The 21,865-nt window shown below is 44.4% G+C and overlaps 1 protein-coding gene across 4 annotated transcripts in view; it reads left to right on the plus strand.

Annotated features, from left to right (window-relative positions):
• The window catches only part of SMOX (spermine oxidase), a 46,091-nt gene extending 24,602 nt beyond the window's left edge, over window positions 1-21,489 (plus strand). The window contains exons 3-8 of one of the 4 annotated variants that reach the window (XM_059897555.1): window positions 1,478-1,704; window positions 16,669-16,842; window positions 17,005-17,764; window positions 18,465-18,625; window positions 20,479-20,568; window positions 21,013-21,489. In XM_059897555.1, the coding sequence (XP_059753538.1) occupies window positions 1,478-1,704; window positions 16,669-16,842; window positions 17,005-17,764; window positions 18,465-18,625; window positions 20,479-20,568; window positions 21,013-21,150 (1,550 nt within the window). In that variant the 3' untranslated portion in view covers window positions 21,151-21,489. Of the gene's footprint in view, window positions 1-1,477; window positions 1,705-16,668; window positions 16,843-17,004; window positions 17,765-18,464; window positions 18,626-20,314; window positions 20,569-21,012 lie in introns of those variants that run through there. The other 3 variants (XM_059897559.1, XM_059897556.1, XM_059897557.1) reach the window with 3 other exon arrangements.
• The last annotated feature ends 376 nt before the right edge of the window (window positions 21,490-21,865 follow it).

Genomic DNA, 21,865 nt, shown 5'->3' on the forward strand with positions numbered 1-21,865 from the left:
TCTGTCTTGCTGGCTGTGGCTTGAGGTTGATTGTGTTTTCTCTTGCTCTGTGTTTGGCACATAGATGCACACAGGGCTTTTTTTTTTTTTTTTTAAGTAACTGATGGTTTAATTAGAAGCAGCCCAGGAAAGAGAAGACACAAAAAAGAGAAATGCCCAGTTCCTGGGGTGAGGGGTGAGTGTTGTCTGTTATAGTGTATTAGATAACTATTGCTGCATAACAGACAACCCTAAAATGTAGTGGCTTAAAACAACACCATTTTATTTGCTGATATTCTGTGGCTCCAGAAATTTGGGTTTCTTTTCATGGTGGTCACAGTCTAAGAGGGTGAGAGTGGAAGCCACAAGGTGTCTTGAGGCCTAGGCTCTGAAACCACAAACATTGCTTTCATTGCATTCTATTAATCAAAGCAAGTCACAAGCCCAGCCCAGAGTCAAGGGGTGCAGAAAGACTCCATCTCTTGATGGCAGGACTGGCAAAGTCACGTTGCAAAGGGCCATGTGTGTAAGAATAAGAGGGATTATTGTGACCATCTTGGCAAAAAAGTTACCACACATGATGTCTTGAATCAGGCCTCCAAAAATAAAACAAAACACCAAAAAATGTTCCTTTCTGTTTTCCTTTCATTGTTTCAGCTTCCCTGGGAGCTAGGCAAGGGAGGAGACAAATGTATCACAGCATGCAGCATGAGAAAAGGAAACTGAGGCCCAGAAGAGGAAATAGGCACAGGCACAGTGACAACTTGCCTCAGAGCATCTGATACCTTGGCTATGGATGGGGTGGTAAAATGAGCCACCAGCCCTGTCCCAACTTGGGCCCAGGAGTTTCCCTCTGCCTCAGTCAGACTCTTAGGGTTCTGCCACCTGTGCCATAGGATGAGAAAGCTTAGTTTTCTCCAGAAGTCTGTTTTAGACTGCCTTGGGGAGGAGTCTTCCAAACTGGAATGTTTGCCCTCTTTCTTCTGCCCCAGACTGAGTTGGGAGGTGACCATTTTCCATCTGGCAGAGTGGCTTAGACTCTTGGGCCACTGGATTTTGAGGAATTGGAATAAGGCCAAATGGGGACCTTGGGTCTGGAAGGCTGGGCCTCCTCACTGGGTATTTCAAGCACCCTTGCTCCCCTCACTGGGCCCATTGTACCCACTGGTACCCATAGAAGTTCTCCTGATGGGGAGGAGAGGTCTGTTGTCTGGTGTTATCTTAGGAGAGTCTTCTAATTATTCCAGTGAGATGACTTGGTGTCAGATCATAGAGTTATTCAGGGTGGAAGTTAGCTATAAAGTGGAATCCATTTTGTGCCACACATGGCTTCTACTGAGATATTTTCACTGAAGATTTTGGTTCGTTGCTAGAGCGGGACCTAATCCCCTTCCTTTCCCCTGTTGTTGGGGATGGAAGGATCCTCTTGGAGGAAGGAGGGTGAGGCAGTGTTCTGGCCCTCTTCCTTGCCCCTATAAGAGCCTATTGTCGCCATCAGGACACGCCACCTTTGAGCTGGGAGCCACGTGGATCCATGGCTCCCACGGGAATCCCATCTATCATCTAGCAGAAGCCAATGGCCTTCTGGAAGAGACAACTGATGGAGAGCGCAGTGTGGGCCGCATCAGCCTCTACTCCAAGAATGGCGTGGCCTGCTACCTCACCAACCGTGGCTGCAGGATCCCCAAGGATGTGGTTGAGGAATTCAGTGATTTATACAACGAGGTGAGGTATTAGGGGGATAGTTGGGCCCAAGGGTTTGTGGGGCAGGGAGTGCCCTGGCAGTGTGTGTGTGTGTGTGTGTGTGTGTGTGTGTGTGTGTATGTATCAGACTTGAGGGGGCTGGGTGACCTGCTTGGGTCTTCTACGATCCTGGTCATGTCTACACATTCTCTGGGCCCTGCATTTGGAAAATCAGGACAATTTGAGGGTAGAATGAAGACAATGAGTGGAGCAGTACTAGGTAAGAGATTATTGATACTCATGATTAAATATTTCCCCAGAAAGTCCTTAAACATCTTTTATTAGATTACTAGGTAAGTGGGTATGATTATTGTTGTTATTGCTCTTGGATACTCTTTTAAATGGTAATTTTAAAATACTTCATTTTCTAATTGTTCCCGGTGTATAGAATTATAACTGCATCTTTTTTTTTTTAAATTGAAGTGTAGTTGATTTACAGTATTATATTAGTTTCAGGTGTGCAGCATAGTGATTCAACATTTTTATACATTATACTTCATTTAAAGTTATTACAAAATAATGGTTATATTTCCCTGCTGTGTGCAATATATCCTTGTTGCTTATTTATTTTATACATAGTAGTTTGTATCTCTTAATCCCATACCCCTGTATTGCCCCTCCCCCCTTCCTTCTCTCCACTGGTAACCACTAGTTTGTTCTCTATATCTGAGTCTATTTCTGTTTTGTTCTGTTCATTCGTTTTATTTTTTAGATTCCACATATAAGTGATAACAGAGTATTTGTCTTTCTCTGTCTCACTTATTTCACTAAACCTCTGGGTCCATTCATGTTGTTGCAAATGGCAGATTTTCATTCTTTTTTATGGCTGAGTAAAATTCCATTGTGTGTGTATATATATTATATATATATATACATAACTATAACTATATAACTATATATTTTATATCTATCTACCTATCTATCTAACATCTTCTTTATCCATTTATCTGTTGATGGGCACTTAGGCTGCTCCCATAGCTTGCCTATTGTAAACAATGTTGCAGTGAACTTTGGGGTATAAGTATCTCTTCAAATTAGTGTTTTCTTTTTCTGTGGATATATACCCAGGAATGGAATTGCTGGGTTATATAGTAGTTATATTTTTAATTTTTTGAGGAACAACCCTACTGTTTTCCACAGTGGCTGCACCAATTTACATTCCCAGCAATAGTGCACAAGGGTTTCCTTTTCTCCACATCCTCACCAACATTTATTATTTGTGTTCTTTTTTTTTTTTTTTAAACATCTTTATTGGAGTATACTTGCTTTACAATGGTGTGTTAGTTTCTGCTTTATAACAAAGTGAATCAGTTATACATATACATATGTTCCCATATCTCTTCCCTCTTGCATCTCCTTCCCTCCCACCCTCCCTATCCCACCCCTCTAGGTGGTCACAAAGCATCGAGCTGATCTCCCTGTGCTATGTGGTTGCTTCCCACTAGCTATCTATTTTACATTTGGTAGTGTATATTTGTCTATGCCACTCTCTCACCCTGTCACATCTTACCCCTCCCCCTCCCCATATCCTCAAGTCCATTCTCTAGTAGGTCTGTGTCTTTATTCCCGTCTTGCCACTAGGTTCTTCATGACCTTTATTTTCCCTTAGATTCCATATATATGTGTTAGCATACTGTATTTGTTTTTCTCTTTCTGACTTACTTCACTCTGTATGACAGACTCTGACTCCATCCACCTCACTACAAATACCTCCATTTCATTTCTTTTTAGGCTGAGTAATATTCCATTGTATATATGTGCCACATCTTCTTTATCCATTCATCTGTCGATGGACACTTAGGTTGCTTCCATGTCCTGGCTATTGTAAATAGAGCTGCAATGAACATTGTGGTACATGACTCTTTTTTTTTTTTTTTTTTTTTTAATTTATTTATTTATTTATTTATTTTTGGCTGCATTGGGTCTTCGTTGCTGTGCACGGGCTTTCTCTAGTTGCGGCAAGCGGGGGCCACTCTTCATCACGGTGCGCGGGCCTGTCACTGTCGCGGCCTCTCTGGTTGCGGAGCACAGGCTCCAGACGCGCAGGCTCAGTAGTTGTGGCTCACGGGCCTAGTTGCTCCGTGGCATGTGGGATCTTCCCGGACCAGGGCTCGAACCCGTGTCCCCTGCATTGGCAGGCGGGCTCTCAACCACTGCGCCACCAGGGAAGCCCATGACTCTTTTTGAATTACGGTTTTCTCAGGGTATATGCCCAGTAGTGGGATTGCTGGGTCGTATGGTAGTTCTATTTTTAGTTTTTTAAGGAACCTCCATACTGTTCTCCATAGTGGCTGTATCAATTTACATTCCCACCAACAGTGCAAGAGGGTTCCCTTTTCTCCACACCCTCTCCAGCATTTATGGTTTCTAGATTTTTTGATGATGGCCATTCTGACCGGTGTGAGATGATATCTCATTGTAGTTTTGATTTGCATTTCTCTAATGATTAATGATGTTGAGCATTCTTTCCTGTGTCTGTTGGCAATCTGTATATCTTCTTTGGAGAAATGTCTATTTAGGTCTTCTGCCCATTTTTGGATTGGGTTGTTTGTTTTTTTGTTACTGAGCTGCATGAGCTGCTTGTAAATCTTGGAGATTAATCCTTTGTCAGTTGCTTCATTTGCAAATATTTTCTCCCATTCTGAGGGTTGTCTTTTGGTCTTGTTTATGGTTTCCTTTGCTGTGCAAAAGCTTTTAAGTTTCATTAGGTCCCATTTGTTTATTTGTGTTTTTATTTCCATTTCTCTAGGAGCTGGGTCAAAAAGGATCTTGCTGTGATTTATGTCATAGAGTGTTCTGCCTATGTTTTCCTCTAAGAGTTTGATAGTGTCAAGCCTTACACTTAGGTCTTGAATCCATTTTGAGTTTATGTTTGTGTATGGTGTCAGGGAGTGTTCTAATTTCATACTTTTACATGTATCTGTCCAATTTTCCCAGCACCACTTATTAAAGAGGCTGTCTTTTCTCCACTGTATATGCTTGCCTCCTTTATCAAAGATAAGGTGACCATATGTGTGTGGGTTTATCTCTGGGCTTTCTATCCTGTTCCATTGATCTATATTTCTGTTTTTGTGCCAGTACCATACTGTCTTGATTATTGTAGCTTTGTAATATAGTCTGAAGTCAAGGAGCCTGATTCCTCCAGCTCCATTTTTCGTTCTCAAGATTGCTTTGGCTATTTGGGGTCTTTTGTGTTTCCATACAAATTGTGAAATTTTTTGTTTTAGTTCTGTGAAAAATGCCAGTGGTAGTTTGATAGGGATTGCATTGAATCTGTAGATTGCTTTGGGTAGTAGTCATTTTCACAATGTTGATTCTTCCAATCCAAGAACATGGTATATCTCTCCATCTATTTGTATGCTCTTTAATTTCTTTCATCAGGGCCTTATAATTTTCTGCATACAGGTCTTTTGTCTCCTTAGGTAGGTTTATTCCTAGATATTTTATTCTTTTTGTTGCAATGGTAAACGGGAGTGTTTTCTTAATTTCACTTTCAGATTTTTCGTCATTAGTGTATAGAAATGCAAGAGATTTCTGTGCATTAATTTTGTATCCTGCTACTTTACCAAATTCATTGATTAGCTCTAGTAGTTTTCTGGTAGCATCTTTAGGATTCTCTATGTATAGTATCATGTCATCTGCAAACAGTGACAGCTTTACTTCTTCTTTTCCGATTTGAATTCCTTTTATTTCTTTTTCTTCTCTGATTGCTGTGGCTAACACTTCCAAAACTATGTTGAATAATAGTGGTGAGAGTGGGCAACCTTGTCTTGTTCCTGATCTTAGTGGAAATGGTTTCACTTTTTCACAATTGAGGACGATGTTGGCTGTGGGTTTGTCATATATGGCCTTTATTATGTTGAGAAAAGTTCCCTCTATGCCTGCTTTCTGCAGGGCTTTTATCATAAATGGGTGTTGAATTTTGTCGAAAGCTTTCTCTGTGTCTATTGAGATGATCATATGGTTTTTCTCCTTCAATTTGTTAATATGGTGTATCACGTTGATTGATTTGTGTATATTGAAGAATCCTTGCATTCCTGGAATAAACCCCACTTGATCATGGTGTATGATCCTTTTAATGTGCTGTTGGATTCTGTTTGCTAGTATTTTGTTGAGGATTTTTGCATCTATGTTCATCCGTGATATTGGCCTGTAGTTTTCTTTCTTTGTGACATCTTTGTCTGATTTTGGTATCAGGGTGATGGTGGCCTCGTAGAATGAGTTTGGGAGTGTTCCTTCCTCTGCAATATTTTGGAAGAGTTTGAGAAGGATAGGTGTTAGCTCTTCTCTAAATGTTTGATAGAATTCACCTGTGAAGCCATCTGGTCCTGGGCTTTTGTTTGTTGGAAGATTTTTAATGACAGTTTCAATTGCAGTGCTTGTGATTGGTCTGTTCATATTTTCTATTTCTTCCTGGTTCAGTCTTGGCAGGTTGTGCATTTCTAAGAATCTGTCCATTTCTTCCAGGTTGTCCATTTTATTGGCATAAAGTTGCTTGTAGTAATCTCTCATGATCGTTTGTATTTCTGCAGTGTCAGTGGTTACTTCTCCTTTTTCATTTCTAATTCTATTGATTTGAGTATTTTCCCTTTTTTTCTTGATGAGTCTGGCTAATGGTTTATCAATTTTGTTTATCTTCTCAAAGAACCAGCTTTTAGTTTTATTGATCTTCGCTATTGTCTCCTTCATTTCTTTTTCATTTATTTCTGATCTGATCTTTATGATTTCTTTCCTTCTGCTAGCTTTGGGGGTTTTTTGTTCTTTTTTCTCTAATTGATTCAGGTGCAAGGTTAGGTTGTTTATTCGATGTTTCTTGTTTCTTAAGGTAGCATTGTATTGCTATAAACTTCCCTCTTAGAACTGCTGCATCCCATAGGTTTTGGGTCGTCGTGTTTTCATTGTCCTTTGTTTCTAGGTATTTTTTGATTTCCCCTTTGATTTCTTCAGTGATCACTTCGTTATTAAGTAGTGTATTGTGTAGCCTCCATGTGTTTGTATTTTTTACAGATCTTTTCCTGTAATTGATATCTAGTCTCATAGCGTTGTGGTCAGAAATGATACTTGATACGATTTCAATTTTCTTAAATTTACCAAGGCTTGATTTGTGACCCAAGATATGATCTATCCTGGAGAATGTTCCATGAGCACTTGAGAAAAATGTGTATTCTATTGTTTTTGGGTGGAATGTCCTATAAATATCAATTAAGTCCATCTTGTTTAATGTATCATTTAAAGCTTGTGTTTCCTTATTTATTTTCATTTTGGATGATCTGTCCATTGGTGAAAGTGGGGTGTTAAAGTCCCCTACTATGATTGTGTTGCTGTCGATTTCCCCTTTTACGGCTGTTAGTATTTGCCTTATGTATTGAGGTGCTCCTATGTTGGGTGCATAAATATTTACAATTGTTATACTTTCCTCTTGGATCGATCCCTTGATCATTATATAGTGTCCTTCTTTGTCTCTTGTAATAGTCTTTATTTTAAAGTCTATTTTGTCTGATATGAGAATTGCTACTCCAGCTTTCTTTTGATTTCCATCTGCATGGAATATCTTTTTCCATCCCCTCACTTTCAGTCTGTATGTGTCTCTAGGTGTGAAGTGGGTCCCTTGTAGACAGCATATATATGGGTCTTGTTTTTGTATCCATTCAGGCAGTCTGTGTCTTTTGGTGGGAGCATTTAATCCATTTACATTTAAGGTAATTATCGATATGTATGTTCCTATTCCCATTTTCTTAAATGTTTTGGGTTTGTTATTGTAGGTGTTTTCCTTCTCTTGTGTTTCTTGCCTAGAGAAGTTCCTTTAGCCTTTGTTGTAAAGCTGGTTTGGTGGTGCTGAACTCTCTCAGCTTTTGCTTGTCTGTAAAGGTTTTAATTTCTCCATCAAATCTGAATGAGATCCTTGCTGGGTAGAGTAACCTTGGTTGTAGGTTTTTCTCCTTCATCACTTTAAGTATATCCTGCCACTCCCTTCTGGCTTGCAGAGTTTCTGCTGAAAGATCAGCTCTTAACCTTATGGGGATTCCCTTGTGTGTTATTTGTTGTTTTTCCCTTGCTGCTTTTAATATGTTTTCTTTATATTTAATTTTTGACAGTTTGATTAATATGTGTCTTGGTGTGTTTCTCCTTGGATTTATCTTGTATGGGACTCTCTGTGCTTCCAGGTCTTGATTAACTATTTCCTTTCCCATATTAGGGAAGTTTTTGACTATAATCCCTTCAAATATTTTCTCAGTCCCTTTCTTTTTCTCTTCTTCTTCTGGGACCCCTATAATTCGAATGTTGGTGTGTTTAATGTTGTCCCAGAGGTTTCTGAGACTGTCCTCAGTTCTTTTCATTCTTTTATCTTTATTCTGCTCTGCAGTAGTTATTTCCACCATTTTATCTTCCAGGTCACTTATCCGTTCTTCTGCCTCAGTTATTCTGCTATTGATCCCATCTAGAGTATTTTTAATTTCATTTATTGTGTTTTTCATCATTGCTTGGTTCCTCTTTAGTTCTTCTACGTCCTTGTTAAATGTTTCTTGCATTTTGTCTATTATATTTCCAAGATTTTGGATCATCCTTACTATTATTATTCTGAATTCTTTTTCAGGGGTAGACTACCTATTTCCTCTTCATTTGTTAGGTCTGGTGTGTTTTGACCCTGCTCCTTCATCTGCTGTGTGTTTTTCTGTCTTCTCATTTTGCTTATCTTACTGTGTTTGGGGTCTCCTTTTCACAGGCTGCAGGTTTGTAGTTCCCGTTGTTTTTGGTATCTGTCCCCAGTGGCTAAGGTTGGTTCAGTGGGTTGTGTAGGCTTCCTGGTGGAGGGAACTAGTGCCTGTGTTCTGGTGGATGAGGCTGGCTCTTGTCTTTCTGGTGGGCACGTCTACGTCTGGTGGTGTGTTTTGGGGTGTCTGTGGCCTTATTATGATTTTAGGCAGCCTCTCTGCTAATGGATGGGGCTGTGTTCCTGTCTTGCTAGTTGTTTGGCATAGGGTGTCCAGCACTGTAGCTTGCTGGTCGTTGAGTGAAGCTGGGTCTTGATGTTGAGATGGAGATCTCTGAGAGATTTTTGCCATTTGGTATTACGTGGAGCTGGGAGGTCTCTTGTGGACCAGTGTCCTGAACTTCCTCTCCCACCTCAGAGGCACAGCCCTGATGCCTGGCTGGAGCACCAAGAGCCTTTCATCCACATGGCTCAGAGTAAAAGGGAGAAAAAATAGAAAGAAAGAAAGAGGATAAAATATAATGAACTAAAATAAAGCTATTATAAAGCAAAGCTATACAGACAAAATCTCACCCAGAAGCATACACATATACACTCACAAAAAAAGGAAAAGGGGAAAAATTAATATATCCTGCTCCCAAAGTCCACCTCCTAAATTTGGGATGATTCATTGTCTATTCAGGTATTCAACAGATGCAGGCACATCAAGTTGTTTGTGGAGTTTTAATCTGCTGCTTCTGAGGCTGCTGGGAGAGATTTCCCTTTTTCTTCTTTGTTCACACAGCTCCCGGGGTTCAGCTTTGGATTTGGACCCGCCTCTGCATGTAGGTCGCCTGAGGACATCTGTTCCCCGCCCAGACAGAACGGGGTTAAAGGAGCAGATGCTTCGGGGGCTCTGGCTCACTCGGGCGGGGGAGAGGGAAGGATACGGATGCGGGGCGAGCCTGCGGTGGCAGAGGCCAGCGTGACGTTGCACCAGCCCGAGGCGCGCCTTGCGTTCTCCAGGGGAAGTTGTCCCCGGATCACGGGAGCCTGGCCGTGGCGGGCTGCACCGGCTCCTGGGAGGGGCGGTGTGGAGAGTGACCTGTGCTCGCACACAGGCTTTTTGGTGGTGGCAGCAGCAGCCTTAGCATCTCATGCCCGTCTCTGGGGTCCGCGCTGATAGCCGCAGCTCGCGCCCGTCTCGAGTTCGTTTAGGCGGCGCTCTGAATCCCCTCTCCTTGCGCGCCGCGAAACAGAGAGGCAGGAAAAAGTCTCTTGCCTCTTCGGCAGCTGCAGACTTTTTCCCGGACTCCCTCCCGGCTAGCTGTGGTGCGCTAACCCCTTCAGGCTGTGTTCATGCCGCCAACCTCAGTCCTCTCCCTGCGATCCGACCGAAGCCTGAGCCTCAGCTGCCAGCCCCCGCCCGCCCTGGTGGGTGAGCAGACAATCCTCTCGGGCTGGTGAGTGCTGGTCGGCACCGATCCTCTGTGCTGGAATCTCTCCGCTTTTCCCTCTGCGCCCCTGTTGCTGTGGGGTCTGCGCTGATAGCCGCGGCTTGCGCCCGTCTCTGGAGTTCATTTAGGCGGCGCTCTGAATCCCCTCTCCTCGCGCACCAGGAAACAAAGAGGGAAGAAAAATTCTCTTGCCTCTTCGGCAGCTGCAGACTTTTTCCCGGACTCCCTCCCGGCTAGCTGTGGCGCGCTAACCCCTTCAGGCTGTGTTCATGCCGCCAACCCCAGTCCTCTCCCTGCGATCCGACCGAAGCCCGAGCCTCAGCTCCTAGACCCCGCCCGCCCCGGCGGGTGAGCAGACAGGCGTCTCGGGCTGGTGAGTGCTGCTCGGCGCCGAGCCTCTGTGCGGGAATGTCTCCGCTTTGCCCTCCGCACCCCTGTGGCTGTGCTCTCCTCTGTGGCTCCGAAGCTTCCCCCCTCTGCCACCCGCAGTCTCCGCCCATGAAGGGGCTTCCTAGTGTGTGGAAACCTTTCCTCCTTCATGTCTCCCACCCACTGGTGCAGGTCCCGTCCCTATTCTTTTGTCTGTGTTATTTCTTTTTTCTTTTGCCCTACCCAAGTAGGTGGGGAGTTTCTTGCCTTTTGGGAGGTCTGACGTCTTCTGCCAGGGTTCAGTGGGTGTTCTGTAGGAGCAGTTCCACGTGTAGATGTATTTCTAATGTATCTGTGGGAAGGAAGGTGATCTCCGCGTCTTACTCTTCCGCCATCTTGCCCTATTCCCCATTTGTGTTCTTTTTGATGATACCTGTTCTGACAGGTGTGAGGTGATATCTCATTGTCATTTTAATTTGCATTTCTCTGATGATTAGCTACGTTGAGCATCTTTTCATGTGCCTGTTGGCCATCTGTATATCTTCTTTGGAAAAATGTGTATTCAGATCTTCTGCCCATTTTTTAATCGAGTTGATAGTTTTTTTGATATTGAGTTGTATGAGCTGTTTATATATTTTGGATATTTACCCCTTATTGGTCATATCATTTGCAAATACTTTCTTCCATTCAGTAGGCTGGCTTTTTGTTTTGTTAATGGTTTCCTTTGCTGTGCAAAAACTTTTAGGTTAAATTAAATTAAATTTGTTTTTGCTTTTGTTTCTTTTGCCTTAGGAGGCTGATTGAAAAAAAATATTGCTACAATTTATGTCAAAGAGTGTTCTGCCTATGCTCTTCTAGGATTTTCATTGTTTCCATTGTTACATTTAGGTCTTTAATCCATTTTGAGTTTATTTTTGTATATGGTGTGAGAAAGTGTTCTAATTTCACTCTTTCACATGTGGCTGTTCACTTTTCCCAACACCATTTATTGAAGAGACTGTTTTTTTCCCATGTATATTCTGCCTCCTTTTTCAAAGATTAATTGTGTGTGGGTTTATTTCTGGGCTCTCTGTTCTGTTCCATTGATCTATGTGTCTCTTTTTGTGCCAGTACCATGCTGTTTTGATTACTGTAGCTTTGTAGTATAGTCTGCAGTCAGGGAGTGTGATACCTCCAGCTTTGTTCTTTTTTCTCAAATTGCATTGACAATTTGGGATCTTTTGTGGTTCCATATAAAATTTAAGATTATTTTTTCTAGTTATGTGCAAAATGTCATGGGTATTTATAACTGATTTTTATTTATTGATTTTAGCTACCTTGCTAAATTATTATTTTAACTCTAATACTATATCTATTAATATACCACATTAATTTATGTTCTAATGGTATTTTGGAATTTTATGTATATAATCCTATATCAAAAAATGAGAATTTTGCTTTTTCCTTTCTAATCCTCAGACCAGTGTTGTCCAATAGAATTTTCCACGATAATGGAGATGTTTTAGACATCTATCCAGTATGGCAGTCACTAGCCACATGTGGCCTTTGAGCTCTTGAAATGTAGCTAGGAATACTGAGAAACTAAATGCTTAATTTAATTTTAAATTGCTATAGAGATCTAGTGGCTATTGTATTGGACAGCATAACTTAAAACTATTAATTTTTTTTTCTTGCCTTACTGCACTGTCAATCTCCAGTACAGTGTTGGATAGAAGTGTCAATGGCACACATCCTTGTCTTATTCAGGTTTTAAAAAAGAATGTTAATATTTTTAGTAACTTTCAGTGGTGCTGAAAAGAACTGCAAAGAACAAGCAAGGTAACATGTAGATCTTGCCTTCTGATAGCTTGTCATTTATAGTGTAATGACCCTTCACTTCAGGTCAGTAAATTGGTCAACAGCCACCTATTGTACATTTTCTATGTCTCTTGGGCATGGGAAAGGAGAAATGACTCTTGCTTTGGGGTCATCCCTGCTCAATGGAGGGCAGGCACACTCACTGTCTTATGTGTGTGCACCCACATAGTATGTTATGTACAATTCTATAGTGTTATGTGTTCTCACTTCTAATATTATTATTAAGCAGGTAAGAATTAGTATTCTTCAAAGTAGACCTTCTTGGTCTACTGGGAATCAGTCACGTCCTGATTCCCATGTTATTGTGAGTGCTTCAAGCATGGATGCCTCTTGAGAATGACTTTCAGGGTCCATGACTTACTTGTTCTTTTAAATGTCCCTCAAAGTAGATAATCATCAACTTCTGCTTGTGGGTTTGATTTTTGAAAGCCAAGAGTGTGAGTCATGGAAAGTAGGATGAATAAAGGTGGGTTATCGCTCTGGGTAGTGCTGCTTTGGGTCAGAAGGAAGAGGTGTTAACCATGAAGTCAAAAGAGAGATTTCCTTATGTAGCTGTTAGACAATGCTGGAGGCCATTCTGAAGAGGTGTGCTCTAAGAATGTGAAGCCTTGCCTGAGGGTGGTTTCATAATAAATATGTAGCCTCCCTCCCAAGGTGATGACTTTGAAGGGCTACTCATTTGAATGTATTATATTTGTTAACAAATAAATGAGTTTGTTCAGTAGTTATCATATAGAGCTTAATCTCTGTAGCAAGATTACCTTGACTCAAATATTGGGTTGACCAAACAGTTCATTCGTTTTTTTCCATAAGATGGCTCTAGTAGTACTTTGTTGTCTTTAAATTCATTCAAAACAATTTTGTTAGATTGTATTGTGACAGCTGTCATATCAGCATGCATTTAAAAAAAACTTATCAAAATTGGTGAATTTTTATGTAGCCATTTTAATATTGAAGATGGAAGAAAAAAAAGCAACATTTTTGCCATATTATGCTTTATTATTTCAAGAAAGGTGAAAATGCAACTGAAACACAAAAAAAGATTTGTGCAGTATATGGAAAAGGTGCTGTGACTGATTGAACGTGTCAAAAGTGGTTTGTGAAGTTTCATGCTGGAGATTTCTTGCTGGACAATGCTCCGTGGTCGGGTAGACCAGTTGAAGCTGATAGCGATCAAATCGAGACATTAATTGAGAATGATCAACGTTATACCACACGAGAGATAGCCGACATACTCAAAATATCCAAATCAAGTGCTGAAAATCGTTTGCACCAGCTTGGTTATGTGAATTGCTTTGATGTTTGGGTTCCACAGAAGTTAAGCAAAAAAACCTTCTTGACTGTATTTCTGCATGTGATTCTGTACTTAAACGTAATGAAAATGGTCCGTTTTTAAAACAAATTGTGATGGACGATGAAAAGTGGATACTGTACAATAATGTGGAACGGAAGAGATTGTGGGGGAAGGGAAATGAACCACCACCAACCACACCAAAGGCCGATCTTCATCCAAAGAAAATGATGTGTATATGGTGGGATTGGAAGGGAGCCCTCTATTATGAGCTCCTTCTGGAAAACCAAATGATTAATTCCAACAAGTACTGCTCCCAATTAGAAAGCAGCAATCGAGGAAAAGTGTCTGGAATTAGTCAACAGAAAATGCATAATCTTCCATCAGGATAATGCAGGACCTCATGTTTCTTTGATGACCAGGAAAAAACTGTTACAGCTTGGCTGGGAAGTTCTGATTCATCCGCCGTATTCACCAGACATTGCACCTTTGGATTTCCATTTATTTCGGTCTTTACAAAATTCTCTTAATGGAAAAAATTTCAATTCCCTGGAAGACTGTAAAAGGCACCTGGAACAGTTCTTTGCTCAAAAAGATAAAAAGTTTTGGGAAGGTGGAATTATGAAGGTGCCTGAAAAATGGCAGAAGGTAGTGGGACAAGATGGTGAATATGTTGCTCAATAAAGTTCTTGGTGAAATTGAAAAAATGTGTCTTTTATTTTTATTTAAAAACCGAAGGTACTTTTTGGCCAACCCAATACCAGTTCTACCATTTATTAGCTGTATAATCGTGAGCAAGTTATTGAGCCTCTCTGAGCCTTACTTTCCTCACCTGTAAAGTGGACACAGTTATACCTACTTCATAGTGTCATGACGGTTAAATGAGATCCAATGAAAAGTGCTTAATGAGAATTGGGGTGAGTATTATTAGCTGTTACAGACCTGTCCCATTTCCCTTGCATCACATTGGAAAGATGTCATTTAACCCAGGACAGGAGACTGAACATGACGAATGCATGTTCAGTTAAGGCTGTCCTAGTCAGTGGTTGACACAAAGAATCACATAGATGGACTAAATTTGTTTGTCCTCAGTTGGGCATTTTGGCCTTTAGTTAACATAAGCTGACTAGCCACTGTGTTGCTTATCACTGAAGGGAAAAACCCGGGGTGGGGAGGAGGCAAGTTGAAAGCCTGACTCCTTGGCAGTGGAACTGGGTGAGGAATTTGCTGAGGACTCCAGTTAAGGCCAAACGCCCAGCATCTTGTGACTGTAGGGAGAAGAAAAAGGAATAATTTGTCATTTTCTTCTTTATATTTTATATTCAAAGACATGTTTAATTCATGTTTCTATCTTATGTGGAGGCTTTTCCCTTGAGTGGAGTGGTGGGGGGTGGGCCATGCCACCTTCCTTCCTCTACTCAGCAGCCCCAGGGCCGGGTTGCAGGGCAGACATATTCCTATGAATGTGTGTTGACCAAATTCAGATTCACTTTAGGAGGGGAAACACGCCATTAATCAGCATCAGCCACAGATGTTTGGCCAAGGAGCCCAAACTTGCCAGTGTCCTGGGAGGGAGAGTGGGCATGTGATCATGCTCACAACCCTTCAGTGATGCCAGGCTCTTTTAAAAAAAAAAAAAAAAAAAATTATTTTTGGCTGCATTGGGTCTTCGTTGCTGCTCACGGGCTTTTCTCTAGTTGTGGTGAGCGGGGGCTACTCTTCCTTGCGGTGCGCGGGTTTCATTGTGGTGGCTTCTCTTTTTGCAGAGCATGGGCTCCAGGCGCGCGGGCTTCAGTAGTTGCGGCGTGCGGGCTTCAGTAGTTGCAGCGTGTAGGTTCAGTAGTTGTGGCTCGTGGGCTTAATTGCTCCGCTGCATGTGGCATCTTCCTGGACCAGGGCTTGAACCCATGTCCCCTGCATTGGCAGGTGGATTCTTAACCACTGCGCCACCAGGGAAATCTGCCAGGGTCTTAGATAAAGTCCAGGGTCCTTGGCATGACTGTTAGTCCTTCGTGCCCTGGCCCCTGCTTGCCTTTCCAAAGTCCTCTCTTGCAACTGTCTTTCTCCTCGCTGCCCACTTCAGCAAGACAGAGACACTTTGCATCTTACACTCTCCCTCTCCCCTGTCTTTGAATATGCCGTTCCTTCTGCCTGAAATACTTTTCCTCTCCTTTCCACTGCCTACTTGGCTATCTCCTGACTGTCCAAGGTTGTCTGAGTTGATCTCACAACCCCTGGGTTCTTTCTTGTCACAGCACATCATATAGAAACAGCCCAGTTATGATATCTCTCCAACTTGAGTGAGGACAGGAGCTTGGTTCCATGTCCGTCTTCCTCACCATTACAACTTGTGTTGGGCACAGAGGCCAGTAAATGTTTGTTGAGTGAGTGTTGGGGCTCAGACCTTGCCCTTTGGGGATCCCAGCCTGACCCAGGACTGGCTTACTTTCCTCAGGGAGACCTGCCCAGTGTTTGGTGGGAGTTTTGTATCAGGCAGGCAGGGGAGGCAATAGGCCCCCACTCCAAGGGACTGTTCATTGCTTTTTGTTGATGACGTGTGGTTTGGAGTTCTTGCCAAAATATGCCCGTGAAATATACTTCCATTCCTCGGTGCAGTGGGGCCACCTTCCTCTCCACATGCCCTGCCCCAACATGGCCATCTTCCTTAAATGCGTCTGGGTCCTGCAGTAAAGAGGGCACTTTGTGTGGATCTGAGTATGAATAGGGAGGGTCTCCCGAAAGATCAGATTTCAGGGCCCCTTCTGCTCCCTCTCCCCCAAAACACCCAGGCCACAGCTCCAGACTGCCCTCTTGCGATAGGGTGAAGCAGATACACTTGAGCAGGAATGTCAGGGGAAGGGTTTGTGCATTTGGTTCTTGGAAAAGGGAAATGTGTGTAGACCTGGGTTCTTCAGTGGGCAGTACGCTCAGCCATGTAGAGCACATGAAGTGGCAGTTCCTTCCCCACAGACTGTATAGGCACCAGACATTTCACTTTGTTCTAAGCAGGGGCTCAGCAAGAGAGCCTCTGGGACCCATCCCACCTCCTGTGTGTGGAGGCAAGGAAGCTGACTGCCCAGGTTCAGCCCCAAACCTCAATTTTGTTGGTTCAGCCTCAGTGCAGCACTGAGCACCATGTTGATTTACTAAAGGAGAGGCCCCATGGGCTCAGCACATCCGGGAATACCTTGGAGGTGGTGACTACTGAATTGGAGCTCTTAGGTCTGAGATGGAGGTGGGATGAGTGAATGTGTTTTCAGTCTCCTGGGGTCTCTTTGTAGGTCTATAACTTGACCCAAGAGTTCTTCCGGCACGGTAAACCAGTCAATGCTGAGAGTCAGAACAGCGTGGGGGTGTTCACCCGAGAGGAGGTGCGCAACCGCATTAGGGGCGACCCTGATGATCCAGAGGCCACCAAGCGCCTGAAGCTCGCCATGATCCAGCAGTACCTGAAGGTATCTTTGCCATCTCGGAGATCTGTTGAGTACAAATGCCAGAGTGAGGAAGACTGACCCTGGGGAATCTGGGTCCGAGGAGGGCGGCACTGCCCTAAAGTCCTGCTCCTACCCCTGCCCAGCCTTGGCGGTCACCTGGCTCCCCTCTGGCTCTTCCCACAGGTGGAGAGCTGTGAGAGTAGCTCGCACAGCATGGACGAGGTGTCCCTGAGCGCCTTTGGGGAGTGGACTGAGATTCCTGGTGCCCACCACATCATCCCCTCGGGCTTCATGCGGGTTGTGGAGCTGCTGGCTGAGGGCATCCCGGCCCACATCATCCAGCTGGGGAAACCTGTCCGTTGTGTTCACTGGGACCAGGCCTCTTCCCGTCCTCGGGGCCCTGAGATTGAGCCCCGGGGTGAGGGTAACCATAATCATGACACTGGGGAGGGCAACCAGGGTGGAGAGGAGCCCCAGGGGGAGAGGCAGGATGAGGATGAGCAGTGGCCGGTGGTGGTGGAGTGCGAGGACTGTGAGGTGATCCCAGCGGACCACGTGATCGTGACCGTGTCGCTGGGCGTGCTCAAGACGCAGCATGCCAGCTTCTTCCGGCCAGGCCTGCCCGCCGAGAAGGTGGCTGCCATCCACCGACTGGGCATCGGCACCACCGACAAGATCTTTCTAGAATTCGAGGAGCCCTTCTGGGGCCCCGAGTGCAACAGCCTACAGTTTGTGTGGGAGGACGAGGCGGAGAGCCACACGCTTACTTACCCACCCGAGCTCTGGTACCGCAAGATCTGTGGCTTCGATGTCCTCTACCCGCCTGAGCGCTACGGCCACGTGCTGAGTGGCTGGATCTGTGGGGAGGAGGCCCTTGTCATGGAGAAGTGTGATGACGAGGCAGTGGCCGAGATCTGCACAGAGATGCTGCGGCAGTTCACAGGTGCGTCCCTGTCCCTGCCCCGCTGCCTGCTCCATGGGCCTCACTGCGTCTGCCCTCCTCCGCTAGACCCTCTGAGTCTCCTGAACCGTGTGCTAGCATCCTCATCCCTAGGTTGTGACACTGAGGTGGTGTGCCCACTGGGAGAGATGCGGTAGGGCACTGCATCTTGGCCTTGGCCTCCTAAATTGCAGGCTCTCCCCCTGTTTGGAACTTGAGACACTCAAAACCACAGACTCTGTATTTCTTCTCTGTTTCTAAGGGCTGTTGGTGAAAAAAACAGATTTCACCGCAAAACCTCAGATTGCCGATTTCCTACTCATGTTGTCTTGCTAAGAGATGGATTTGTGGTTTTTTTCTGTCTGATTTTTAGTTGAACATCTTTCCTCCACTATCCCAGAAGAGCCTCACAAGAACCCCTGAAGTTGGAAGGGGGAACATTATTATCTGGACTTTTTTCAGATAGGAAAATTAAGGCCCACAGAGAGGAGGTGTTTTGCTGGGGGTCACAACGAGGCATTGAGGGGTACACAGCTTGAACCCCAGCCTCCATCCCTCCCTCCTCCATCCTCCATGTTTATCCGTAGTAGCCTGGCCTTTCTGGAGCCCTAGAGGTAGAGTGGGAGTTGTCTTCTCAGGGGTGTCTTCTGTGTGCAGCCATTTCATATTCTCCCTCCCCTTGGCTCTTCTTACTCCCCAACAGGGAACCCCAACATTCCAAAGCCTCGGCGAATTCTGCGCTCGGCCTGGGGCAGCAACCCCTACTTCCGGGGATCCTATTCATATACACAGGTGGGCTCGAGTGGGGCAGATGTGGAGAAGCTGGCCAAGCCCCTGCCATACACGGAGAGCTCCAAGACAGCGGTGAGTGTGAGTGTGCTGGGTATGTGAGGGGGTGCAGAGTGAGGGGATCTGTGAGGGGTGCAATGGGCATTTTGTATGTGTGTTTGGTCCAGGGGAGGAGTGGGAGGGTAGTGTTCACTGAGGAGTGCCAAGGTAAGATAGATGGAGTAGCTCCCATAATGAAGGAGAAAACAAGAAAATGTGCACTTAACATCTGGAAGAACAGAGTCAAATAGAGATGTGTTAAACTCTTTCTTGAGGTTATAAAAACTGAGCCATTTAATGCTGTGCTGTCCAATATGGTAGCCATTAGCTTTAAAGTAATAAATACAACATTTTGTTCGTCAGTTGCACTAGCCACCTTTCAAGTTTGAGAGCCACCTGTCACTCATGGTTACCACGTTAGAGTGTGTCACTATAGAGCATTTCTGTCATCGTGGAAGGTTCTTTTGGACAGCACTGACCGAGTATGTTTTGTTTATTTTCCCCGATATGTTTTAGAAAATAAAATTGAGAATACTGACCCTCCCCCAAATTACATCAACTATGTAATAATATACACAGAAAAATAATAAATTGAAAAGAAATTATCTCTATATATTTCTGTTCCCATGAAGTAAATTTTGAGTTTCCCCCACCAAGCATACACATACAATAAATGTTAAAATCCCAACAGAATTATATTTAAAATAATTCTTTGGTGTAATTGGTGAAGAAGATTGTAGTCAACCAATATGTGTTGTACCTGCCCTGGCTGTGCTCAGGGGGAGAGAGGAAAAGGCCTTCACTGCTGCTACAGCCATCCTCCTGAAAAGCACACCTTCTCTTGTCACCTGCATCAGTTAGGACTAGTGCATATAACAAAAAGCAAAACAAAACAAACTGTGGTTTAAACAAGATGGAACTTTACTTAGGTCACATAAAAGGAAATCCGGAGGTAGGTGTCAGGGCCCAGTATCAATAGCACCTGGCTCCATCTTCCAGGTCACCTCGTGGTCCAAGAGGGCTGTGGAGGCTGCTGCTCTCACTCTCATGTCTGTGACAGGCTGATGGGTAAAAGAACGGAACCCCTGGGCTGAGTCAGTGTTTCCAAGCAACAGTGCACTTGAAGTTGATTGGCTAGAACTTAGTCACATGACTCCACCAGCTGCTAGTGGGATACTAGGTTGGGATACATCTTTTTTTTTTTTTTTTTTTCTGGATGGCAATGGACCCAGTTAAAAGACAGGATTTTTGTTACTGAGGAGAAAGAGAATGGATGTGGGAGTAGGGAGCTTGCCCTCTGCCACAATACGTGCCCCCCTTTCAGCTTAACCACCTCTGTGGGCTCTTTGTTGATGGGTTAAAACCTCACTACTCAAGGTGGGTGGTCCATGGACAAGAAGCACTGGCATCATGTGGGAGCATGTTAGATGTGCAGACTCTCAGCCCACCCCAGACCTGATGAATTAAAAACTGCATCCTACCACGGTCCCCAGCTGGTACCTTTGCACATTCAGTTTGGGATGTACTGGAATAAAATCCAGACTCAAGCTTGGAATGCAAGCATTTGTTCTGTGCTTGGACCCCACCTAAACAGCCTCCTTTCTTAAGGTTAAGCCCTGGCTATACCAAAATTCTCTCTGTCTCCTAGACCAGGCCTGTTTTGGTGCATTTTTGCCCCCATTTTTCCTTCTTCCTGAAACGTCCTTTGCCTGTTTATTTATCCAGCATCTTCTGAGAAGAAGCCCAAAGGTCCTGTCCTCTGGGAAGCTTTGTGTGATCTCCCTGACAGTGGGCCTCTTTTGTGGGCTCTCAGCACCTCGCCCAAACACCCATCACGTCACGTATGACGCCATTTAGTAATTGGGTTTCGTGTCTGGCTTCCCCACCAGCAAGGAAGCTCCTCAAAGCAGCTGCCTGGTCACCTTTTATCTTCCAAGTGCCCAGAACAGTCCCTGGAACCTAATAGGGGCTCCATAAAGGTTTGTTAAATTACTGCCTAACTTTATTGAGGGCTTATATTCTTTCAGGTTCTGAGTCCTTTAAATACATTATTTCACTTAATTCTTACACCCACTCTCAGAAGTAGAGGGTATAAACCCATTTTGGAGATGAGAAAATCAAAGCTTAGGGAGGTTAAATCATTCCCTGAGTTCACTAGTAAGAGGCACAGTGAGTCTCTGAAATTGTAGAGCCAGGACTCATGAAAGCCTCAGAGCAGAAAGGACTGAGGCCTGGATGTTTGGGGAAGAAGCAGGGGAAGATGGGCAGGGGGATGGGCAACTCCTCATCCTGTGGAAATAGCAGTACCTGCATCTCAGATGCCTGCTTATTCCTCTCTGACTTGTAGTATGGATGGGGGGTTCTGAGGCAGACAGGTAGCCTTTCTTGCTCCTCCACCTTCACTTCCCTGTCCCCCTGCCCAGCCCATGCAGGTGCTGTTCTCAGGTGAGGCCACCCACCGCAAGTACTATTCCACCACCCATGGTGCTCTGCTCTCTGGCCAGCGCGAGGCTGCCCGTCTCATTGAGATGTACCGAGACCTCTTCCAGCAGGGAACCTGAGGGCCTCCTTGCTGCCGAGCGTGTTCCTTAAAGAACCACTAACTTGTGACTGTCAGCCCTGCCCCTTGCTGTTTGTGTACTCCTCATTTCCTAATCCTCTGGAGAATGGATTTGTATCTTTTGTAGAGCTAGACATCTAAATGGCTTCAGACCTGGCCCTGTAGCTTTTCCTTTTCTCCTTGCTGGGTGGTGACCAGGGTGGGGTCTGTTGATTTACCTCTGTGCTCTGACCTCTGACCTCCCCATGCCTCCCCTCATCTCCGAACTTGTTATTGTAAGTGCCTTCAATACTCTACATTTTGGGATAATAAAAGAGGCTTGCCCTTCCTGTGCTCCTCAGCTTCTCTCTTCCGTTTTTCTTAGACTCGTGTGTATATGTGTGTGTGTGTGTGTGTGTGTGTGTGTACGTGTGTGTATGTGTGTCTGTGTTTATCTGTCATATCCTCTTTGAGTGAAGGGATGGTGGGGGGCGCTGTGGTCTGGCTATACCCCCAGAAAGGAAGGTGCCTGCCTTTAGTGGAAGGGGCATCCCCTCACCCCAATCTGTTTGTGGTTGTTTCCCTTCCTGCCCGTGAGACCCCTCTGGAGTAAGGGCCCCTCACTGCCCAGCCTCAGCTCCTTCAGGACAGGCCTGGGTCTGCCTGTTGGCCATTTGCCAGACTTCTCAGAGCCTGATTGGGTAACATGGCCACATGGAGTGAAGGTGAGTTTTATG

This window comes from Balaenoptera ricei, chromosome 15, assembly GCF_028023285.1.
Source record: "Balaenoptera ricei isolate mBalRic1 chromosome 15, mBalRic1.hap2, whole genome shotgun sequence".
Classification (NCBI taxonomy): domain Eukaryota; kingdom Metazoa; phylum Chordata; class Mammalia; order Artiodactyla; family Balaenopteridae; genus Balaenoptera; species Balaenoptera ricei.